Genomic DNA, 24244 nt, shown 5'->3' on the forward strand with positions numbered 1-24244 from the left:
CAATCTTCCAGTTTCCCACTGCTCTTTACAGCTTTGTACACCTGCGCCTTCAATTTTATACTCTCCTTTATTTCCTTTGTTAACCACGGTTGATTTTTCCCTCCCTTGCTGCCCTTTTTCCTAACCGCAATATATTTTTGTTGAGCATTACAAAATATTTTTTAAAATCTTCCATTGTTCCTCAACTGTTTCTTCAATTAGCCTGTGCTCCCAGTCCACTCAATCCTGGTAATATTGTTTGAATTTATTTTGCATCCTCTGCAACTTTATGACATCCTTCCTATAAACGGGCTTCTTCAACAGCCCACAATATTCTAAATGTGGTCTCAACAACGTTTTGTGCAGTTGTAACATGACATTCCAAGTCCTGTACTCCCAAGCAAGCATGCCAAACACCTTCACCATCCTGCCTACCTATGTGCCATTCCGTCTCTGATTTTCAACTTGGAAGCAAATTCCACATTCTTACCGCTCTTACAAATGTTCTCCTAAATTCTCCTGAGCATTGCTCCAGCTTTATTTTGCAGACCATTTCATGATTGTGCCAATATTTAAATTTGTGTCTCACCCTTTTTCCTTGCCAATGATAGATGGCTAATTTGAATTCTTGATTATTGGCCAGGCACTCTATTTTCAATTCATTTTGATTTCAAGAGCTGTTGCAGTAAATTTAAATATTCTCGAAATATAAATGCTATGAAGTGTTGGTATTCAGATTTTGGAACATTTTGCTTTTTAAAAGCTTTATGCACATTTTATGGCATCTCTTAAGGGATGTGTACCCTAAAGATTTCCTTTGCTCTCCAAAGGGAGTTTTGTGTTCTCTCTTGTAACTCCCCATCTGTAATCCCTGCTGCTCTCCACCTCCACAACCATGAACTCACCCAACCTTGCTTCCTCTCTACTTGCCTCTGCTGCCCATCCATTTTCACTACCCTCTGAGGAGCCTTGTGGTTTTGCATTAGCTGCAAGTTTGCTGCTTCAGAGCAAAACATTGCATTCCCAATTTTTCCAGAGGTGAGTCTGAACGAAATCTATTGTTTGGGTCACTTCTCTTATTTATAAGATTGTTTTTTAAAGCCAGAAAACAAGAAACTGCAGATGCTGGAATCTAGAACAAAAACAAAGCTGGAAGAAGTCAGTGGATCAGGCAGCATCTGGAGGCAAAAGGTGTAAATGAATATTTCAGGTCAAGAACCTGCTTCAGGACTAAGGGAGTACAGGAAAGATTAAGTATGTTGCTTGACAAAGAGGTACCAAGTGTTGTGGGGATGATGGACAGGTAGAGGAGGGGGTGGGACAGAGGCTGATTGGTGATAGTGGAGCAATATGGGGATGGAATAAAAAGATAAGTGGAACAGTTGGGAGAGGAAGGGAGATATGAAAAAGGGTGAACAAAATTAGGTGGATAGATGAATGTGTATATGGGGGGAAAATGCAGTGGTGGGTGTATCATTGAGCATAGAACAGTAAAGTACAGTAGCAGGCCCTTCATCCCATGGTATCTTTGCTGAACATGATGCCCAAAGTAAACCAAATCTCTGCAAGCATCTGTTCTCTCTGTACTTGTGTATCTATCTAGGAGTTTCTTAACCTTTCCTTCCACCACTACCCCAGCAGCCTATTCCAGGCGTCCTCCAACAACTACAAACTACATAAAGAGAAGTTTGCTCTGCACATCTGTGAACTCTGTGGTGCTTGTGCGATCTTTCCTGTCCTCCCTCAGCCCTAATGCAGGGTCTTAACCCAAAATATCGACTTGGCCCTTTTCCCTCCACAGATGCTACGTGACCCTATGGGCTTATTTAAGAACCTGTTTGCAGTATTGTCAGCATCCAAGTCTTTTCCTGGTTTTGATGTTTTTTTACAGCTGTTACAATGTTCTAATGGACATTGGTATGTGGTTATCAGTTTCAGGCAATGCTGTAGAATTTTTCTAATCCTAAAACGGTGTTAATTAAAATCTTGAAGCCAGATTATGTATTTAAAGTATTGATATTTGTGAACCAAGTTATCAAAACTTGAGCACATGTACCCTGTACATTTTGGCGTGTAAGTCAATTCTAGAAAGCATCAAAAATCAGGGGTTGAAGACAAGGTAAAGGTTCCATTAATGGAACGTAATACATTTAGAATCTAACATACATGAAATTCTTTAACTTTGTCTACCGTAAGGAAGTCAGAGAATTGCCACTTTGTCCAGCGCCCCTCACAGAAATGAGGCCCCAGTGAAGAACGAACTCACGACCCCTGGTTTACAGGACCAGTGCTCTAACCACTGAACTATTGGAGCCAGATACAAAAATGAGACCTTAAATTCAATTAAAAAAACACTTGATACAGACTCTTTGTATAAGACAACTCAAAATAGTAAAAAAACCCCAAACTGGATATCTTGGCCATTTCTATTACTTCTAACTTAAAGATCGCTTCAGACTTTCATTGTTTTGCTGGAGGATCCATAATAACTACCTTCCAGCAATGAACAACAGCTCAGTCAACGTGAATTTTTTGGGGGGGGGGGGGGGGGTCGACGAATGTACCCGATATATGATTAAACCATGAAAATGGGGACCCAACATCTGAAGGTTGATTTGTACGCCAAAATATACGGTAGTCTTCAGTTAAAAGCAAGCATGTTAGGATTCCATCTGTTTCTCATCCTGCATGTATTCTTCTTATGATTTTCATTATTAAACAATAAATAATAGATTTTGTCACTTGTGTTCTGTGCATTTCCACAAATATATTGTAAATTGGTGACTTTGTTGTTTGTTTAAATGCTTGACAGCTTTGGGCAGAGGAGATGACAAAAGTAAGTATTTTTTTAAAAAATAAACCTGTTTGCAATAATAAAGTTGAAACAATTATTATTTAGTATCAAGATGCTTGAATTACCTTATTGGGTTGGGTCATGAATAAAAATTAATTTGAATCATGTATTTAATAAAAGCTTTTCATGAAAGATTGTTGTAAAATGGCTTCCTCTTCCCAGCACAATACATTTCTGGCAGTGAAGGAGCTTCAGATGCCATTGTGCCACACAGTTCTTTTTTTTTTGTCACATCAAAGTTCTGCCTGCACCTTCTCAACCTTTCCTTTGACACATCTGCCAATGTTCCTGAAGAGTTAAAACATTAGGCATTATGAAAGCGGAATTTAGGAATGAAGGTGAGGATCTGATGTTTGGGAATTGACTGGGTTTAACCACACTGAGATTGGCAAATCAATCGTGTGCCGATTAAAATTTAATATTTTTTTAAATTACTTGATTTCCCAAGTATCCTTTTAAAACCAACAGATAAAATGTAAATTAAAGTTTTTCAAGTAGATTAGGTATGCATTTGCTGTGATTTTTTTTTAAAGAGTGCTTGACAAACACTAATCTAGGTGTAACCATTTGTAGTTTACTGAAATGCATGTGATGAAATTATCACAAAGTAATTTGTTCAGTAAAGCTGCAGAAAGGGAAAATGTGGCGGGGCGATGAGTTACTGAGTCAGTGTGGGTAGAAGTCAGAAACAGGAAAGGAGTGATCTCTGTACTGGGAGTTCTCTTTGGAACACTGAGAAGCATATAAGTAGGCAGATTTTGGAAAGGTGCAGAAATAACTGCAAGAGGGAGATATATATATATATTAGGGCAGAATTTGTCAGATATGTCCAAGAAGGATTCCAGACAGTATGTGGACCAGCCGACTTGGAGAGGACATATTGGATCTAGTGCCAAGTAATGAGCCTGGACAGGTGACGGACCTTAGTGGGGGAGCATTTTACTGATAGTGTCCACAACTCCCTGGCCAAGGAGAAAAGGAAACAAAATGGTAAAATGTTTAATTGGGGAGGGGCTAATTACAATGGGATAAAGCAGAAACTGGGAGACTAATTTTGGAACAGATGTTCTCAGGAGTGGGGGGGAGGAGAGGGGAAGCATAAAAGTAGTGTGAAGTATGTGTGTGGTAGGTAGGTCATGTTTAACCAATCAGAGTTTTTCGAAGAGGTGATGAGGAAAGTTGGTGAAGGAAAGGTGGATGTGGTCTACATACTAAAGTCTTTGACAAGGTCCTTCATGGGTGGTTAGTCAGGAAGGTTCGGACGCTAGGTATTCATGGTGAAGAAGTGAACTGGATTTGATGATAGCTGGATGGAAGAAGCCAGAGAGTAATGATGGATGATTGCTTCTCAGACTGGAGGCCAATGACTAGTGGTGTGCCTCAAGGATCGATGCTGGGACCACGGTTGTTCATCATCTACATCAATGATCTGGATGATAATGTGGTCAGTTGGATCACCAAGTTTGTAGATGACATTAGGATTGGAGGAGTTGTGGACACCAAAGGTTTTCAAAGCTTGCAGAGGGATCGGGACCTGCTGGAAAAGTGGACTGAAAAATGATAGATGAAATTTAATGCAGACAAGCATGAGGTGTTGCATTTTGGAAGGACAAATTAAGAAAGGATGTACACGGTAAATGGTAGGGTACTGAGGAGTGCAGTAGAACAAAGGAATCTGGGGATACAGATACATAATTCCCTGAAAGTAGCATCATAGGTGGATAGGGTTGTAAAGGGAGCTATTGGCATATTGGCCTTCATAAATCAAAGTATTGAGTACAGGAGTTGAGATGTTATGGTAAAGTTGAATAAGACATTGGAGTATTGTGTTCAGTTTTGGTCACCTAACTACAGGAAAGATATCAATATGATTGATAGGGCAGAAAAGATTTACTGGGATGTTGCCCAGTCCACAAACTGAGTTACAGGGAAAGATTAAACAGGATTTTATTGCCTGGAGCGTACAAGAAGGAGTGGAGATTTGATAGAGGTATTTAAAATTATGAAGGGGAGAGACAGAGTAAATGTAGGTGGGATTTTTCCATTGAGGTTGGGTGAAATACAAACCAGAGGAAATGGGTTAAAAGGGAAAAGTTGAGGGGTAACTTCTTCACACAGTGGTGTGTGGTGTGGAATGAGCTTCTAGCTGGTGGTAAATGTGGCTCAATTTTTACATTTAAGAGGAATTTGGATAGGTACATGGATGGAAGAGGTATGGAGGGCTATGGACTGGGTGCAGATCAGGGGGACTAGGCAAAAAGAAGTTTGGCACAGACTAGAAGGACCAAAGGAGCCTGTTTCTGTGCTGTAATCTGCAATGTTATATGGTTCATTTATGTTTTGGGGCCACTTGCGTGAGATTCTGAATAGGTTTGTCCCACTAAGACGGGGAAATAATGGTGGGAAAAGGTAACTGTGTTGATAAAAGGAGGTGAAGCAACTAGTTAAGAGGAAGAATGAGGCATATGTAAAGTTTAGGTGGCAAAAGACAGGAAGGGCTTTTGAGAATGGTTTGGTAGTCAGGAGGGAATGCAAGAAAGGACTCTGGAAAGCTAGAAGGGGGCAAGTAAGATTAAGGAAACCTTTAAGGCGTTCTATGCAGATGCGAATAACAGAAAGATGGTGAGAATGAAGGTCAAGCCACTTTAGGATAAAGGAGGCAATGTGTGCCTGGAGACAGGGGAGGTCTAAAATGAATACTTTGCTTCAGTGCTCACCATAAAGATGGACCTTGCTCAATGTGAGGTCAGTATAGAACAAGCATGTATGCTGGAGCATATTGAGGTTAAGAAAGACAAAAGGTTGGATCTTTGAAAAAACATTAGAGTTGATAAGTCCCCAGGTTGCTACAGGAAGCAAGATAATGGATATGATCTTTGCATTTTCCCTGAATGCAGGGGAGGTGCTGGAGGATTGCAGAATGGCAAATGTGGTCCCCTTCTTTTAAAAAAAAAAATTGGGAAGATCATGGTAATTATAGACAATTGAGTCTTGCATCAGTGGCGGGTAATCTATTGGAGAGGATTCTTAAGCACAGTCTTCTCCGGGATAGTCCGCATGGCTTTGTGAGGGGTAGGTCATGCCTCATGAGCTTAATTGATAATTTTTTTTGAGTAAGTAACAAAAGCAATTGAAGAAAGTAGAGTGGTATATGTGTCGATGGATCTTAGTAAGGCATTTGACAAGGTTCCCCATGATAGGCTTATTCAGAAACTTGTACACGATAGAGGAATTAGGGGATATGGGGAGAAGGCAGGTAGGTGGAGTTAGGTCATAAATTAGATCAGCCACGATCGTATTGAATGGCGGAGCAGGCTCGATGGGCCATTTTTGGCCTACTCCTGTTCCTACTTCCTATGTTTCTATGTTCCACAGGATCCGTTGAAACTTAACTTTATGGATTTGTAGATGGAATATATACTGTTTGTAGGTCAGAGTTCTTCATGGATCTGTTCTGGGACCCCTACCTACTCTTTGTGATTTTTGTAGATGACCTGGACTAAGAAGTAAAGGGATGGGTCAGTAAGTGTGCAGATGACACAGAGGTTGGATTTATTATGGATAGTGTAGAAAATTGTCGTAGGTTACAACAGGTGATAGACAGATGCAGAGTTGGGCTTAAAAGTGGCAGATGGAGTTTAATCTGGATAAGTATGAAGTTTTGGAGGGTCAAACGAAGGTAGAGTGCATGGTTAAGGGCAGGATTCTTGACAGTGTGGAAGAACAGAGGGACTTTGGGATCCAAATCCTTTGATTTCTCAAGGTTGCCATACAGGTTGAGAGAGTAGTTAAGAAGGCTTACGGTATGCTGACCTTCATTTGTCAGGGGGTTAAATTCAAAAGTCATGAGGTAATGTTGCAATTCAATAAAACTCTGGTTAGACCATACTTGGAATATTGTGTTCCATTCTGGTCACCTCATTACAGGAAGGATGTGGAAGCTATAGAGAGAATGCAGAGATTTATCAGAATGTTGCCTGGATTGGGAAACATGTTGTATGAGGCAAGGTTAACAACCGAGGCTTTTCTGTTTGGAGCGAGGAAAGATGAGAGGTCAACAAGATTGAGGGTCATAGATAGGTGGACAGCCTGCATTTTTTTCACCAGGGCATGGCTTGCAAATACCAGAGGATAACTATACAAGGTGAGGAGGGGAAATTTAGGGGAGATGTCAGAGCTAAATTTTTTTCAGAGAGTGGTGGGTGACTAGAATGTATTGTCAGGGGTGGTGGTGGAAGCTTGTGCAATCGAGATATTTAAGACTTTTAGACAGGTACCTGGATGCAAGGAAAATGAAAAAGGTTATGGGTGTGAGGTAGGGAAGGTTTAGTTTGTTGAGCAGGTTTATTTCGGTCAGCACACATAATGGTCTGAAGGGCCTGCGCTATGCTGTTGTTTTATGTATGAATTTCTTTTTGACAAATTTTCTCTTAAAGATGTGCTATCAAATGTGTTGGTGAAAAATCTGTTGAGACGACAACACCATTAAAGGCTTTTTAACTTTAGTATTCTGGAAATCCCCAAATGAATTGGTAGCATTTCATCCTCCTATCTTTCAAAGGACAGTTTTCGAAAGGAAATCTATGCTATGGTTCTCTTCAAACAAATATACAATTATTCAAAATTACTAAATTGGAGCCAAAAAATTCAAAATGTGTTGACTAATGGGTTGAAAAATCTTTCAACAAATAGTGCCATATTTTGAAATTTATCATTTAATAATTGCCTGTATAATTAAGATAAATTACATGTCTAAAAATATTCAAGAGCATTTTGAACAGGCAAAATGTTTTCGGTCAAAGACTTTTAAGTGAATTGTTGTCAACTGTTGGATTTATTGAAAGATTTTTGAAGGGCCAGTCACTGCTATTTATTCTCTGATTTTTTTTGGATGCATTAATTTATTATAGGTAAGATGTTGATTTGTTGCCCACCTGTCTGATGGTGCAAATAACATTTAGAATTCAACCACTACGTGAAACTGCATCCTTCACGAATGAAGCAAGCAAGGATTACCACTGAGAATATTTGGTTATTGTGACCATCTTTATTTAAATATTTACTAGGGTGCTGTGATCAGATTTATTTGCATTATGATTAAAATGTTTATCAGCAATTGGATATTTTAATTTGGCTCTTGACTGATTTTCATAAACACTCCTTGCACACAGGCAGAGCAGGAAGTGCGAGTTACGCAAAGTGAGTTTGACCGCCAGGCAGAGATCACAAGACTTTTGCTTGAAGGAATCAGCAGTACACATGTAAGTTTTCCTTTCCCCTTGTCACTGCATTGTCTCTTGTGCCTTGGCTCTCATCCAGTGGCTCTGTTTGCAAGGTCCAGTGAAAACACAACTCATATTTGTATGTACTGTTCCATTTCCATAAGCCTCAAACACACTTTACCTCTTTGTGATTGATTCCAAAATGAAGTTTCTCTTCTGTTGTATTCTTTGCTCCTCTTACCCCACAGGCACATCACCTTCGTTGCTTGAATGACTATGTTGATGCCCAGGTGACCTACTATGCACAGTGCTATCAGTATATGGTTGATTTACAAAAGGAACTTGGAAGGTAACTCAGTTTTGGATTGGAAACATCTTTTCTCATCCTATAGGGTCAGCAAAGATAAATTAACATCCTCATGTTTTTTTTTCATAATTTGTTTTGATGTAGTGTAGTTTGATCTGTTCCATGGAGAGGCTTAACTGTTTACTGAGAATTTGGCTAGCTTTTCTCATGCCTGAGTTATTCTTTTGGATTGCAGTTTGCACCATGGACAAACTATTGATTATGTGTTATGTTGTAAATCCAAGCAGACTCAAAACTGCAAATGCCATAAACTGTTAATACATTGCAACTGATGTGACTCTGCCCTACCTGTTTGGACTTGTAACATCTTGTTGAAAATTATTTAAAGAGGACAATGAAGTACATTGTTTCAATTTGTCTAACTGCATTCATGTTTACCATTTTATTTCCTAGTTTTCCAACCACGTTTACTTCAAACAACAATCAGACTGCCTCAGTGCCAATTTTATCCAACACTGTGCCTCCATTTTCTGCATCTTCGGTTGTATTATCCACATCAAACAATCCAATAGCCACTGCTGGTATCACTGACTATAAACTGTCAACGAGTTGCACCAGGAAAGCTCGAGTTCTCTACGATTACGATGCTGCGGACAGCAGTGAGTTGTCGCTTCTAGCTGATGAGGTAAGTAACATTGTATCAATGTTTGAGGGAAATCCTTAAAATCAAACATGTCATCGATTAACATTGATTCCTTTTAATTGTATTGTTGTCCTTGCTCTGTCCTGATTGCCCTTGTAGATCTGTCCAAAGATGGAGTACAATTATCTTCTGCTCTTGTCTTTCTAATGTGAGGTTGCTAAAGCAAGCTTGGACCTTCCTGAGCCTCCCTGGTCCATGCTGCACAGCCGTGAGTTGTCCAAGTCAGCCAACCCTTCAGGCAACTTCAATGGGTCACGCTTGGTTCGAGATCATGCATCCATTTCTCTATCTTGGGACTGATGTTATGGGCTCAGAGGACCCCCAAAACCCAGCAGCAATAGAAAGTCACCAAGACAAATGGTTACTGAAACATAAGTTACTTTTAATTATCTTTAAACATGAAAACAGGATCAAACTTTAACTTATTACAATTAACATAACCCCCTTCTAATTCTAAGCGCATGTGTATGTAATGATGTAATGTGTATATAAGTTCAGAAAAGTTCTTTGATTCACAGTCGATTCTCACTTCTCCAAGTTCATTGGTTGCAGGCAATTCTTATACTGTGCACGGAACTTAACATTTATGAATTTCACCAGGCTTTGGAGCTTGAAAGGTAAATGGTTACGCCTCAGGAAGGTGCTTGTCGGTTTTCAGAGAGAGATTTGTTGCTCGTTGGACACAGTGATTCCTTCCGATCAACCACTTCAGTGTCTTGCCGAAGAAACTTCCCCATCAGGGTTTTCCAGATGATAACCTCGTTCTTTCAGGTCACCACAGAGTTCCTTTTCTGTTTCCCCTATTTCAAGTGAAACATTATACATCCAGCCATCTCCTCTTGTATGAATCACAAGGGCTTTGACCAGGCTGAACTAAGAACTCACAACCCGTCTTCAAAATTGGGTTTTTCCACAAGCGCGCTCTCTGTCTCTCTCCCTCTAAACCTCCTAAAACAGCAAACTGCACTTAGACTGAGGCACCGGATCCAATCTTCTGAGTTCATTCATTTGTTGCTTTCCATTAACAATAATCCATTACTCCACAGCACGTCCTTATAGGCATTCTTCAAAGTTTTTGCAATGGCACCTGGAGCCTGGACTGTCTGGCTTGAGCAGAACTCCAGCATTTTAAATGGGATCTGTTTTTAAGTGTTTGTATCTGTGTGTGACCTAACTAAAAATCCCACACAATTTATCTCCTTTAAAACATATAATATACATACAATATAACATAATCTGCCACACTGGAAAGTTTTTTTTATTCTACTCACCTCCCTATTATTTATTTGGAGGAATCTTGGGGATTATTGTCTTGGTCTATTTCATTTTGGAGCTCTGGTAAACATGAAAACTTGATTGTCAGGAGTGAAAGGGTGGAAAGTGAGGGACGTCATCAAAATATTTTGTTTTAAAATATTTTGTTTTAAGTGGGTACAGATTTAGGAGTTAAAGGACTTTGCAGATAGGAGGAAACTAACAAGAAAATCTTCAGATGCTGTGGTCGAATGCAGTACAAAAAAGTACTGGAGAAACTCAACCGATTACGTAGCATCCATCAGAATTAAAAGTCAGTTGATGTTTGGGGCCTGGGTCTTTCAATCAAGAAGCCTGTTAAACACTACCATTGTATTTGCTTCCAACGCTACTCCTAGCAACCAGTTAAAAAGTATTTTTTGGGTTTTTTTTTAATATAGTCAGTAGAGAAGTATGGAAGAGGCCAAGTAAGCTTGAATGCTTCATAGGAGAGGGGGCCCATAAACTTTAAGCAGACTCTTAAGGGTGCCAAAATTAAGATTGAGAATGTCTACTCTATCTTAAAAAAACTCATAATTTTATAAACTATCCAATCATCCTTTCCTACCCTCCAGAAAAAACAACTCTAATTTGTCCAACTTCTCCCCATAACTTGTACCCTCCTACTCTGGGCAATGACCTATCAAATCTCTTCCCTAACCTTTCCAAAGCCACCACACTATTCCTGTAATGGGGTGCACACAATACTGCTAAGTGTGGCTAGATTTAGGACAGAGTTGTAAATCTTTGCTATTTTCTCATTTCTGAGAATTGTGGATGCACAGCCATTGACTATTTGAGGTTGAGATCAGTAGGTGCCTTATTCTGAAGGGATCAGAGGTGCTGGGATGGGAAAAGGGAGACCCAGATCGTGTGATGTTAGAGTCGTAAGGTTGTACAGTGCAGAAGCAGGCCATTTGCACCAATCGCTGCACCCTTCTAGACTAATCCCTTTTACCTTCATTAGGTCCAGACTTCCATGCCTTGGATATTCAATTTCATGCTGCTAAAAGTTGAGAGAGTAACTGCCTCCATCACCTTCTCAGAGTGCATTCCTGATTCCCAATCTCAGTAAATGCCAGAGGCTGATTTGAAGGGCCAGGTAGCTGACACTTTATCAGGATGAATTATTAACGTTAAGCTGATGTAAGGGCTAGTTTGGGAAATTATATAGGTAAAACACTCAAGTCTGCAGACACTGTGATTGCAATAAAAACGCAATGCTGGAGAAACTCAGCAGATTAAACAGTGTCAAGCAAAGATAAAAATTCATAACTAACATTTTGGGCTTGAGCCCTTCATCAAGGTACAGGTTGAGTACCCCTTATCTGAAATGCTTGGGACCAGATGTTTTTCCATTTTTTTTTGGATTATGGAACAAAGCAGGACAATACATGTATCAGCAGTTAAACCACAACCACAAACAACAGGTTTTTTGAGTGCCAACATGATGCCGTAAGTGGAAAATTTACGTGAAATAATGTTTAGTACTTAACAAAAAAAAACTTGGATCTCTACTTACAAAAGAAGGCTGCCAATCCCCTCCGCCAGCCCGAGGCGACTTGTTCGATGTGGACAGCACCACACCTGATGTTGAGAATGGAGTTGCCGACTCCGGCTGCAGCCGATGGTCAAGACTTGGACGCAGGAGGGGCGTACTCCGTGCTGATGTGGGGCTAGACTTGAATTCTCTGCTCTCCAAGAAAAGTTTTTAAAAAGAGTTAAGAAGCCTGAACTGACTGCAAGAAAATAGAAGAGGAAGCTATTGGAAGACCTTCAGAACAATATACAAGGCCTCCTAAGAAAGATAAACTGACTGTTTCTTTTCAAGAGCTTGAACAAGAAAAACAAGGCCGACCTTGAAGAAGGATCCTAGAGCTCTCTGGAAGGCAAGTGTCTTTGGTGACAGACCTGGAGCTGGGAGGACCTTGGACATGGTGTACAAGGTCTCTTCTGACAATGGCTGATTGCCATGGGTGAAGAAGTGAGGACTCACACATGTATAGAGCACAAAAAAACAGGCAATTTTAAAAGAAGCTCAAGAAGCCTCCATCTCCACTGATGAAGAAGAGGAGCAGGAAGAAGAAGAAATGTATGTTGAACACAGAATTTTGGCCAAAAAATTACATATCTACAACTGAAATGAAGAAATATTTGGATTCTTTCCAGCAAGCTTTGTTACAGTCAACAATGGAAGTTAAAAAGTGTAATGAGGGTTCTACAAAGAAGGTGGAGAGAATGCTGTCTCAAATGGAACAAAAATTTGAAACATTGGCCGCAAAAATCAAAGGTAATGAATTTGAAATTCAACATGTTAAAGAGGCGGCTGTAACTAAAGAACAATTAACTCAAAAAATTGAAGTTAGAAAATTTTTGTAGAAGAAATAATATAAAAATTGTTGGACTTGAGGAAGACGACGAAGGGCAAGATATGAAGAGATTTTTACAACATTGGATTCTGCAAACTTTGGGGGTAACTGAATTTCAAGGAGATATTGAGATTGAAAGAACTCATCGAGCATTGCGACCTAAGCCACAGCAAGATCAGACGCCATGTTCAATTCTGGTCAAGTTGCTTTGATATGAAGTGAGGGAGAAGATTTTGGAGCTGGCTATGAAGCAAGCAAAGGAGAGACAATCACCATTGATTTACAATAATAATAAGATTTTCTTTTACCCTGATATAAGTTTTGATTTGTTGGAAAAAAAAGAAAATAATTTAAAGCTGTTAAAAATGTGCTATGGAAAAAAAGTTACATTTTTGTTTTAAGGTACCCAGCAGTGTTAAAAGTTTTTGTTCCTGAGAGTTAAAATAGATTTTTTTATGGAACCCAATGAAGCAAAAGTGTTTGCAGATTCATTGCTTGAGAAAATGAGACAAGAACTGGGAGATATTTGAAGAGAGAGAGGAAGTGGAAAGACTGCAGATGGGGATGTTTAATATTCTCTGTCATCCTAAAACTTGTATCCTTTCATTAGAGAGGACAGTTTCTACCCGATCGATCTGCAAATTAAAAAAAAAATGATCATTGTAAGTTTTGAGAAGATTTAAGGCATAAGAGATGGTAAAATTATGGGGAATTTAGGTGAGGGTACGAGCCTGGCCTCTGTGGAATCTAGTGGGCAGGTGTGGTTTTTGATCACAACTCCTATAGATCAGGGGTATAAAGATGCACTGTTAATAATGTACGCTGGGGAGGGGGGGTAGGGTTTCAGTTCTTTTCTTTGTTTCCTTTCTTTTTTCTCTTTAATACACCTAAATTTAATTATATTATGAAATATTTAGTTAATATTTTGGATGTAGAAGGAGTGGAGATGGAAAGTTGGATGGTTATTGGATTTTATGAGAGTTCAGATGGCTGATAAATTGAATTTTATTAGTATTAATATTAATGGGATTCAGAATCCAATAAAGCAGAAAAAAATATTAGTTTAAATTTACAGGAAACACATTTGACAAAAAAACATCAAAAATTAAAGAGATTGGGAGGAACAGTAATAGCATCATCTTTTAATTCTAAGGCTAGAGGTACAGCAATATTAATTAATAAAAATTGACCAGTTAAAATATTGGATATTAATATAGATGTAGCAGGGAGATACGTTATGGTGAATTGATAGATTTATTTGGAATAATGGACCTTAATGAATGTCTATGCACCAAATGTAGATGATGGCAAATTTATGCAAGATGTCTTTATGAATTTATCAAATACCCAGGGAAAAGTTATATTGGGAGGGGATAGTAATTTTGCTTCAGAGCCTAAATTAGATAGATCGGGATATAGAATGGTGAAAAATAAGGTAATAAAACTGGTAACAGATTTGATGAAAGATGCGGATTTAGTGGATATATGGAGAAAAATCCACCCAAATGAAAGAGTTTATTCTTTTCAATTTAAAACATTTTTAATTTCTGCACAACTTCAATATATAGAGTACAAGAGAGGAATATCATGTGCGGGTTTTATCAGATCATTCACCTTTAAGTTTGTCTATTTAATTGGCAGAAGAACAAAAGATAGATTATAGATGGAGGTTGTTAAAGGGAAGGGAATTTTGTGATTTTGTGAGGCAACAGATAATTTTTTTTTCTGGATAGTAAGGATTCAGTTGCGAGTGAGTTTGTATGATGAGATTCAATGAAGGCATGTTTGAGAGGTCAAATAATAAGTTATATTTCAAAAGTAAATAGAATTTATGAAAGAAGTAACTCAATTAGATGGAAATTTTATCAGGGTGGACTAAGACTACCAAATTTTAAGAATTATTTTAAAGCGGCTCAATTGAGGTTTTTGTCCTCCTGTTATCAACGGGATTCAAATAGAAATGAATAAAATCGGTGAAACTATTCCGGAGTTAATTTTGTATAAATGAAAAACAGAGTCTTTTAAAGGAACTAAAGATTTTTCCGTATTGAAGCATGTTTTAAACATCTGGAATAGAATTCATATTGAGAGAGGAATTAAAAATGATCTATTACCAAAAATGTTGTTAAAACAAAATCAACTTCTTCCTTTTTGAATAATTCTTTATTTGATATTTGATGTAGTAAAGGTATACAGAGAATAAAAGATTGTTTCTTAGGATCTTTTTTCTTAACTTTTGATCAATTAAAAGATAACTACAATATAAATAATCATACAATTTTTGCATATTAATTAAAAATGTATTTGAAAAAGCGACTGGGAGCAGATTTGAGACTCCCTAAACAAAGTCAATTTGAAGATATGTTATATTTGTTGTTAAGAAATTTATTACTAATGTATATAAAATTAAAAGAGACTAAAGAAAAAAGATATATATAAAATCAAAAATCTGATGGGATTGAGATTTAAATATACAAATTCAGGAGGAGATGTGGTCAAAATTATGTTATGAAAGTGTTACTGTGACAGAATATATAGATATGTTTTTGGGAGATAAATTCTGAGGGGGCAAGTTTCTTCTGCAAGACAATGAATCTCTCTCTGAAAACTGACAAGAACCTTCCTGAGCGGTAACCATTTACCTTTCAAGCACCAAAGCCTGCTGAACTTTATAAATGTTAAATTCTGTGCACAGTCTAAGAATTGCCTGCAACCAGTGAACTTGGAGAAATGAGAAGTGAGATTGGTCTGTGAATCAAATAACTTTTCTGAACTTACACACACACACACACACACACACACACACATTACATACACGTGCGCTTAGAATTAGAAAGGGGTCAGTTAAGTTAATAGTGATAAGTTAAAGTGTGATTCTGTTTTCATGTTTAAAGATAATTAAAAGCCACTTTTGTTTAAGTAACCATTTGTCTTGGTGAATATCTATTGCTGCTGGGTTTATGGGTCCTCTGGGCTCGTAACAGTAAATGTTAGATATCAAATAGTTCAATATAATTTTCTTCATCAATTGTATACTCCACCTAAGTTAAATGGGCTTGATCCTAATTATTCAAATAAGCGTTTATGATATGCACAAGAAATAGGGACTTTTTTGCATTCAGTATGGTCTTGTGAAAAAGTGGAAAGGTTTTGGAAGGAACTGAGTTTATTATTAGGGCAAATTATGAAGATAAAGATACCAAAATATCCAAGATTTTTTTACTTGGAGATATTTATTAAAAGGATATAAAATTGAAATTGGACAAATACCAAGAAATTTTTTAAAGTTTTGCAAAAGCAACTGCAAAGAAATGTCTAGTAACATCATGGAAAGGTGATGGAGAAGTGTTATGAAGTAGATGGTATAATGAGATGCAAAATTGTAGACCTTTGGAAAAAATTAACATATAGTTTAAGGAATTGAATCAAAAATTTTTAGAGTATTTGGAAACCATATATAGATTTTGTGGATAAATTTCTGTCCACCTCCTCTATCTTATCCACTCCTCTTTAATAATAATGATTGTTTATGTTGATATATTAAATGATAGGTGTTTCTTTTCTTACTTTTGGGTGGGGGGGAATGGGGAGAAAATATATAAAAGTACTTTTTTGTATCATTGGCGATGGATATTTGATGTTTTATTCATTTTTTCCTGTAATAATGCAAACAATTAAATTTTTTAATGAAGGGGGGGGGGGGTGGAGAGAGACTTGGACCCAGAAGCAAGGATTTTGTTTATTTTTACTGTTATTGTAATCAAACTGGAGCCAAAAAAGCTTCAAAGCCCCAAATGGGCAAGTCGGATGTTTAATTTTTTTCCACTCGTGATGTCATGTCGGCACTAAAAAACAAGTTTGGCTTTTGAATCTTTGGATAAGGGGTGCTCGACCTGTACCTTTATTACTGGAAAGCAATTTAAGAATTGTTTTAATTGCTATCCTTTTTTATTGCAGTTTTATTTCAATTGCACTTTGATCACTGATCCAGGAAACATGCAGTAACCTCTCCAAGTTTGTCATCTGATTATTATATATATATATATATTCATCTCTTTCTTTGGCTTGGCTTCGCGGACGAAGATTTATGGAGGGGGTAAAAGTCCATGTCAGCTGCAGGCTCGTTTGTGGCTGACAAGTCCGATGCGGGACAGGCAGACACGGTTGCAGCGGCTGCAGGGGAAAATTGGGGGGTTGGGTGTTGGGTTTTTCCTCCTTTGCCTTTTGTCAGTGAGGTGGACTCTGCGGTCTTCTTCAAAGGAGGTTGCTGCCCGCCAAACTGTGAGGCGCCAAGATGCACGGTTTGAGGCGAGATCAGCCCACTGGCGGTGGTCAATGTGGCAGGCACCAAGAGATTTCTTTAGGCAGTCCTTGTACCTTTTCTTTGGTGCACCTCTGTCACGGTGGCCAGTGGAGAGCTCGCCATATAACACGATCTTGGGAAGGCGATGGTCCTCCATTCTGGAGACGTGACCCACCCAGCGCAGCTGGATCTTCAGCAGCGTGGACTCGATGCTGTCGACCTCTGCCATCTCGAGTACTTCGACGTTAGGGATGAAAGCGCTCCAATGGATGTTGAGGATGGAGCGGAGACAACGCTGGTGGAAGCGTTCTAGGATCCGTAGGTGATGCCGGTAGAGGACCCATGATTCGGAGCCGAACAGGAGTGTGGGTATGACAACGGCTCTGTATACGCTTATCTTTGTGAGGTTTTTCAGTTGGTTGTTTTTCCAGACTCTTTTGTGTAGTCTTCCAAAGGCGCTATTTGCCTTGGCGAGTCTGTTGTCTATCTCATTGTTGATCCTTGCATCTGATGAAATGGTGCAGCCGAGATAGGTAAACTGGTTGACTGTTTTGAGTTTTGTGTGCCCGATGGAGATGTGGGGGGGCTGGTAGTCATGGTGGGGAGCTGGCTGATGGAGGACCTCATTTACAACCTGACGAAACAGCACATCTCCAGACCATAATGTACACACAGTATCTTTGGCTTGGCTTCGCGGACGAAGATTTATGGAGGGGGTAAAAAGTCCACGTCAGCTGCAGGCTCGTTTGTGGCTGACCAGTCCGATGCGGGACAGGCAGACACGATTGCAGCGGTTGCAAGGGAAAATTGGTTGGTTGGGGTTGGGTGTTGGGTTTTTCCTCCTTTGCTTTTTGTCAGTGAGGTGGGCTCTGCGGTCTTCTTCAAAGGAGGCTGCTGCCCGCCAAACTGTGAGGCGCCAAGATGCACGGTTTGAGGCGTTATCAGCCCACTGGCGGTGGTCAATGTGGCAGGCACCAAGAGATTTCTTTAGGCAGTCCTTGTACCTTTTCTTTGGTGCACCTCTGTCACGGTGGCCAGTGGAGAGCTCGCCATATAATACGATCTTGGGAAGGCGATGGTCCTCCATTCTGGAGACGTGATCCAGCGCAGCTGGATCTTCAGCAGCGTGGACTCGATGCTGTCGACCTCTGCCATCTCGAGTACCTCGACGTTAGGGGTGTGAGCGCTCCAATGGATGTTGAGGATGGAGCGGAGACAACGCTGGTGGAAGCGTTCTAGGAGCCGTAGGTGGTGCCGGTAGAGGACCCATGATTCGGAGCCGAACAGGAGTGTGGGTATGACAACGGCTCTGTATACGCTTATCTTTGTGAGGTTTTTCAGTTGGTTGTTTTTCCAGACTCTTTTGTGTAGTCTTCCAAAGGCGCTATTTGCCTTGGCGAGTCTGTTGTCTATCTCATTGTCGATCCTTGCATCTGATGAAATGGTGCAGCCGAGATAGGTAAACTGGTTGACCGTTTTGAGTTTTGTGTGCCCGATGGAGATGTGGGGGGGCTGGTAGTCATGGTGGGGAGCTGGCTGATGGAGGACCTCAGTTTTCTTCAGGCTGACTTCCAGGCCAAACATTTTGGCAGTTTCCGCAAAGCAGGACGTCAAGCGCTGAAGAGCTGGCTCTGAATGGGCAACTAAAGCGGCATCATCTGCAAAGAGTAGTTCACGGACAAGTTTCTCTTGTGTCTTGGTGTGAGCTTGCAGGCGCCTCAGATTGAAGAGACTGCCATCCGTGCGGTACCGGATGTAAACAGCGTCTTCATTGTTGGGGTCTTTCATGGCTTGGTTCAGCATCATGCTGAAGAAGATTGAAAAGAGGGTTGGTGCGAGAACACAGCCTTGCTTCACGCCATTGTTAATGGAGAAGGGTTCAGAGAGCTCATTGCTGTATCTGACCTGACCTTGTTGGTTTTCGTGCAGTTGGATAATCATGTTGAGGAACTTTGGGGGACATCCGATGCGCTCTAGTATTTGCCAAAGCCCTTTCCTGCTCACGATGTCGAAGGCTTTGGTGAGGTCAACAAAGGTGATGTAGAGTCCTTTGTTTTGTTCTCTGCACTTTTCTTGGAGCTGTCTGAGGGCAAAGACCATGTCAGTGGTTCCTCTGTTTGCGCGAAAGCCGCACTGTGATTCTGGGAGAATATTCTCGGCGACACTAGGTATTATTCTATTTAGTAGAATCCTAGCGAAGATTTTGCCTGCAATGGAGAGCAACGTGATTCCCCTGTAGTTTGAGCAGTCTGATTTCTCGCCTTTGTTTTTGTACAGGGTGATGATGGTGGCATCACGAAGATCCTGAGGCAGTTTACCTTGGTCCCAACAAAGCTTGAAAAACTCATGCAGTTTGGCATGCAGAGTTTTGCCGCCAGCCTTCCAGACTTCTGGGGGGATTCCATCCATACCTGCTGCTTTGCCACTTTTCAGTTGTTCGATTGCCTTATATGTCTCATCCAGGGTGGGAACCTCATCCAGCTCTAGCCTTAGGGGCTGTTGAGGGAGCTGGAGCAGGGCGGAATCTTGGACTGAGCGGTTGGTACTGAAAAGAGATTGGAAGTGTTCTGACCATCGGTTGAGGATGGAGATCTTGTCGCTGAGGAGGACTTTGCCGTCTGAGCTGCGCAGCGGGCTTTGGACTTGGGGTGAGGGGCCGTACACAGCCTTTAGAGCCTCGTAGAAACCCCTGAAGTCGCCAATGTCCGCGCTGAGCTGTGTTCGTTTGGCGAGGCTAGTCCACCACTCATTTTGGATCTCCCGGAGTTTGCGCTGAAGATGGCTGCATGCGCGACGGAAGGCTTGTTTTTTCTCTGGACAGGACGGCTTTGTAAGGTGAGCCTGGTGGGCAGCTCGCTTCTTTGCCAGCAGCTCCTGGATTTCCTGGCTGTTTTCGTCAAACCAGTCCTTGTTTTTCCTGGAGGAGAAGCCCAGTACCTCTTCAGTGGATTGCAGTATGGTAGTCTTCAACTGATCCCAGAGGGTTTCAGGGGACGGGTCCGTGAGGCGGGTTGCATCGTCGAGCTTTGCTTTGAGGTTTGCCTGGAAGTTTCCTCTCGCTTCGTCTGACTGCAGTTTTCCAACATTGAACCTCTTTCTGGGGGCTTTATTGTTCCTGGGCTTTGGCTTGAAGTGAAGGTTGAGCTTGCAGCGAACCAGCCGGTGGTCAGTGTGGCATTCCGCGCTAGGCATGACCCTGGTGTGGAGCACATCTTGTTTGTCACTTTCTCGCACCAGGATGTAGTCCAGGAGGTGCCAGTGTTTGGATCGGGGATGCATCCAGGTGGTCTTAAGGCTGTCCCTCTGCTGAAAAAGGGTGTTTGTAATGACAAGCCGCTGTTCTGCGCAGAGCTCCAACAGGAGGCGCCCATTGTCGTTGCACTTGCCGACGCCATGCTTGCCCAGGATTCCTGGCCAGGTTTCTGAGTCTTTGCCGACACGAGCGTTGAAGTCGCCCAGGATGACAACCTTGTCGGCTGTAGGGGTACGTTGGATGAGGTTGCGCAGGTCGGTGTAGAACTTGTTCTTTTCTGCTGGTTCCGCCTGGAGGGTTGGAGCATAGACACTGATGATACCCTACACACAGATGACATATACAAAGTGATTCAAAATAAATACATACATAAAAAAAAATTATGGGTTTCTAGAATTGTTCAACGGTCTCACCGTTTGTGGGAAGAGCTGTTTCCCAGCCTGTCAGTCCTAGTTTTTATGCACCTGTACCACTTCCTTAAAGATAGTGTCTCAAAGATACTGTGGGTTAGATAGCAAGGGACCTCAAAATCTCTGAGCCCTCTTTAAGCACCACTCCCTATAGATATCAGCGATAGAGAGAAGGGAGACCCCAGCTCAGCAGTTTTAATCACCCTCCTTACTGCCTTCTGATATGATGCATTGCAGCTACATGAAGATGCATCCAGCCAAGGCATTGTCTATTGTGCTCCTGTAGAATGTTAGTACAATGGTGGTCAGTATTCTTGTCCTCTTCAGAAGTGTTAATGGGGTGGTGCCTTCCTGACTAATGAGGAGGTGCTGTGACTCCAAGTGGACGCCAAGGAACTTTGTGCTACCCACTCTCTCTACGATGGAACCATTGATATGTAGAGGGGAGTAGCCCTTCATCCTCCTGAAGTCCACAATCATTTGCCTTATCCACACTGAGACTCTGGTTTTGGCTTTTGCACCACTGTACAAGCCTTTCAAGCTCCTCTCTTTAAGCCAACTCATCAGTGTTGCTGATGAGGCCAACGCCTGTCGTGTCGGGGCACTGGGGTCTGAATCCTGTGCTATCTGTACGGAGTTTGTACGTTCTCTCTGTGTCTACCTGGGTTTTCCTTGGGGGGGGGGGGGGCTCCGGTTTCATCCCACTGTTCAAAAGGTACTGGCAATGTAGGTTAATGGGGTGTAAATTGACTTGTTGGCTAAATGGTCTGTAAGTGCTGGAGGTTTAAATTTAAAGTTGATGATTCTGTCGGAGCTGAGCTGGGCACTTCAGTCATGAGTTAGCAGCTGAGTAACCCATGTCTCTGAGCAACTTGCATATCCAATGGCTGGTAAAACTCGCAGCGGATTATTTTCTCAATGAGCACTGCAACTGGACAATTTGCATCCTGAATGATACTTCAGTAAAAACTGTTGCAGGTAAAAAATGTTTGAATTTAGTTATTGATAATGCATATCACGGTTCCCAACTAAAGCACCATAAAAAGATTTGGTATTCCAATTGAAATATTCCCACTTTCAGTAAACCTCTGTATCTAAAACTCTTGATCAGAAACTTTTTGAGCTCAACTTTGAAGAATTACTGGGAGATGCCTGAAGAGGGCGCACAAAATCAGTGAACCGGTGCGGACTCGAAAGGCCAACGTGGCCCATTTCCGCTCCGTAAATGGTTATATGGGATTTGTTTGTTATTTGACAGTATTGCTGTGACGTGGCATGTCTGATTCTGAGAATCTACTAAAATAAAACCAAAAAAACTCCTTAAATTTTACAAAATTTAAGGAGTTTTGTAGGGTGGGAGAGAAGTGGAGTGCCTGGAGGAAACCCACATGGACATGGGGAGAACGAACAAACTCCTGACAGACAATGCCGGATTCGAACCCCAGTCACTGCCGCTGTAACAGCTTTGCGCTAACCATGCTGTGTCCCACGTGCAGTCAGTTGGACAGAATGTGTGAGTATTACTGCAGGATTTGTGAGGATCTAGGGCCAAGATTCCAGGCAGATGAGCCTTCAATTCTGTCTCACTCTGGCTCAGCTGCCTGACCCACTCAGCATTTCCCATTCTTGGGGTATCTTTTTGTTTGTGAATGTGTTGTGATATGTTTAGCTAAGTTGTCCACTTCTCATTCATTGTGACTCCTGAGCCATTGTAAGAAACTAGGTTGAAAAATTAGCATCCTAATTTGCTTCCAGTTCATTGATTTAAAAAAAACATACCTTGTTAATTTTTAGAGCATATAAATAACGTCCATTTCCAACTATTTTAATTTCTGATTAAACGTCATAAACCTATAGTAAATTTCCTTCTCATGATGTTTGCCTGTCACAGAGTGTTTTCATTATACAGTATACCTCTGATAAGCTGAATATCCAAAAGTTTTTAACAGGTGTGACTACATCACAATTTTAACAAGTTGGAAAAGAAAGTGGAGAAGGAAGTGGGTTGCAAATGGAAGTAAGGAGGAAATGTTCTGTTCACTGTATGTAAATGCTCTCCATAGCAGTTTTACTCTTCTGGTCTTTATAGTTAGAATGCAATTTTGTTCCCTTTGCTTTGATGTAAACATTTCTGTAACTTTTTCCATCACTGGTTATCAATCTCCTTTCCCTCTTGCCCTCTCTGTGTATCTTCTCCTCTGGCTGCCGCCTTGTCTTTGTCACAGGCTGTTGCATAATCAACCTGGTTTATGTTTCAGGTGATAACTGTGTATAGTCTCCCAGGAATGGACTCTGACTGGTTGATGAGTGAAAGAGGGAATCAGAAGGGAAAAGTGCCCATTACGTATTTGGAGCTGCTGAACTGAAACCGTCCCTGTGTCGGTCTGAAAAATATTAGTTATACTTGCAAATATTTAATTGCAGCCAAGTTTGTAGAAAACAATTAATGAAATGTCTTCCAATCAAGTTGTCCCTCAAACATTCGGGACATTTTTGAGTTACATGTATGGGATAACATGCATGTTTGTTGGTTGCTGCACTTATCCAAACCAAAATATAATTCCTTTGCTTTTGAAAACTTAACAGTTTTGTGCCATGAATGTTATTTGCTTAAAAAAAAGTATCTGCTTCATTTTCTATTTAATATTTCATTCTTGCATATTCGTAATTGGAAAAAACATTTCTTTATTAAACCAACTTTAAAACAAAGTCTCTGTATTTCTTAAACCTTCATATTGCCAGAAACATGGAATTAAACTTGTAAATTACATGTGCTTAAATATTAATGTTAAAAGTGATGTACAGCATTGCCAAAATAAAAGTGTCAAATGATTTCTCTGTTCTCATGGTGTACTTAGACCATTCCAACTGTGGTAGGCTATGCATTCAAATATTTAAACTTTTGTTCTAGTTAGTTCTGTGGTTGTACACAATTGGGTGACAGGTCGCAGTCAGAAATCTGTGAACTGCTTCATTCTGATGGGAAGGCTTGTGGTTGGGGTTGAGGTCATTCTTTCTTTGGAATTGTGTCATTGCAAGGAGTACCAGCATTATTCAAGATGGGTGGTTTTGCTAACTCCTAAATACTTGTTCACTGACAATACATTTTGGGCATTGGGAGTCACTCCATCAGTTGTTTTTGACAGGTCTAGTGCACTTCCCCCAGATGGAAAAAAAAAATTCTCTCAACACCAAAGCATCCTATGCAGAATAGATGTATTTAATGAAAAATTCTCTTAAGATTGCCCATGATTCCCTTAATTCATGACCATTGTAAAGGGACACCAATGGGAGTGCACAGCTCGAACTCTCACAGAAATTCAGAAGAGAGAAATGAACTGAGACACAGGTTAGCTGCAGCAGGAATTTTAGTGCATGTTTATGACAATAAACTCATTATCCTCATATATTTTTGTGTAAAGCACATAGGGAACACTTGAATTTATTCTTAACGTTTTCAAGTCTTTCAATCATCCAGAATTCCAATCCATACTTGTCAAAGTTATCAGAAGCAAGATCTAGAGATCTCTGTAGACTTCTGGTACGATTTC

General features: G+C 40.5%; 1 protein-coding gene across 7 annotated transcripts in view; it reads left to right on the forward strand.

Annotated features, from left to right (window-relative positions):
• LOC138763982 (endophilin-B1-like) overlaps window positions 1–23525 on the forward strand; it is a 92996-nt gene extending 69471 nt beyond the window's left edge. For 3 of the 7 annotated variants that reach the window (XM_069939103.1, XM_069939105.1, XM_069939106.1), the window contains 5 exons: window positions 2792–2815; window positions 8005–8094; window positions 8304–8404; window positions 8816–9047; window positions 22952–23525. In XM_069939103.1, coding sequence (XP_069795204.1) covers window positions 2792–2815; window positions 8005–8094; window positions 8304–8404; window positions 8816–9047; window positions 22952–23059 — 555 coding nt within the window. In that variant the 3' untranslated portion in view covers window positions 23060–23525. Of the gene's footprint in view, window positions 1–1080; window positions 1171–2791; window positions 2816–8004; window positions 8095–8303; window positions 8405–8815; window positions 9048–22951 lie in introns of all 7 variants that reach the window. The other 4 variants (XM_069939100.1, XM_069939102.1, XM_069939104.1 and 1 more) reach the window with 2 other exon arrangements.
• The last annotated feature ends 719 nt before the right edge of the window (window positions 23526–24244 follow it).

The sequence above is a fragment of the Narcine bancroftii genome, chromosome 5 (genome assembly GCF_036971445.1).
Source record: "Narcine bancroftii isolate sNarBan1 chromosome 5, sNarBan1.hap1, whole genome shotgun sequence".
Lineage (NCBI taxonomy): Eukaryota > Metazoa > Chordata > Chondrichthyes > Torpediniformes > Narcinidae > Narcine > Narcine bancroftii.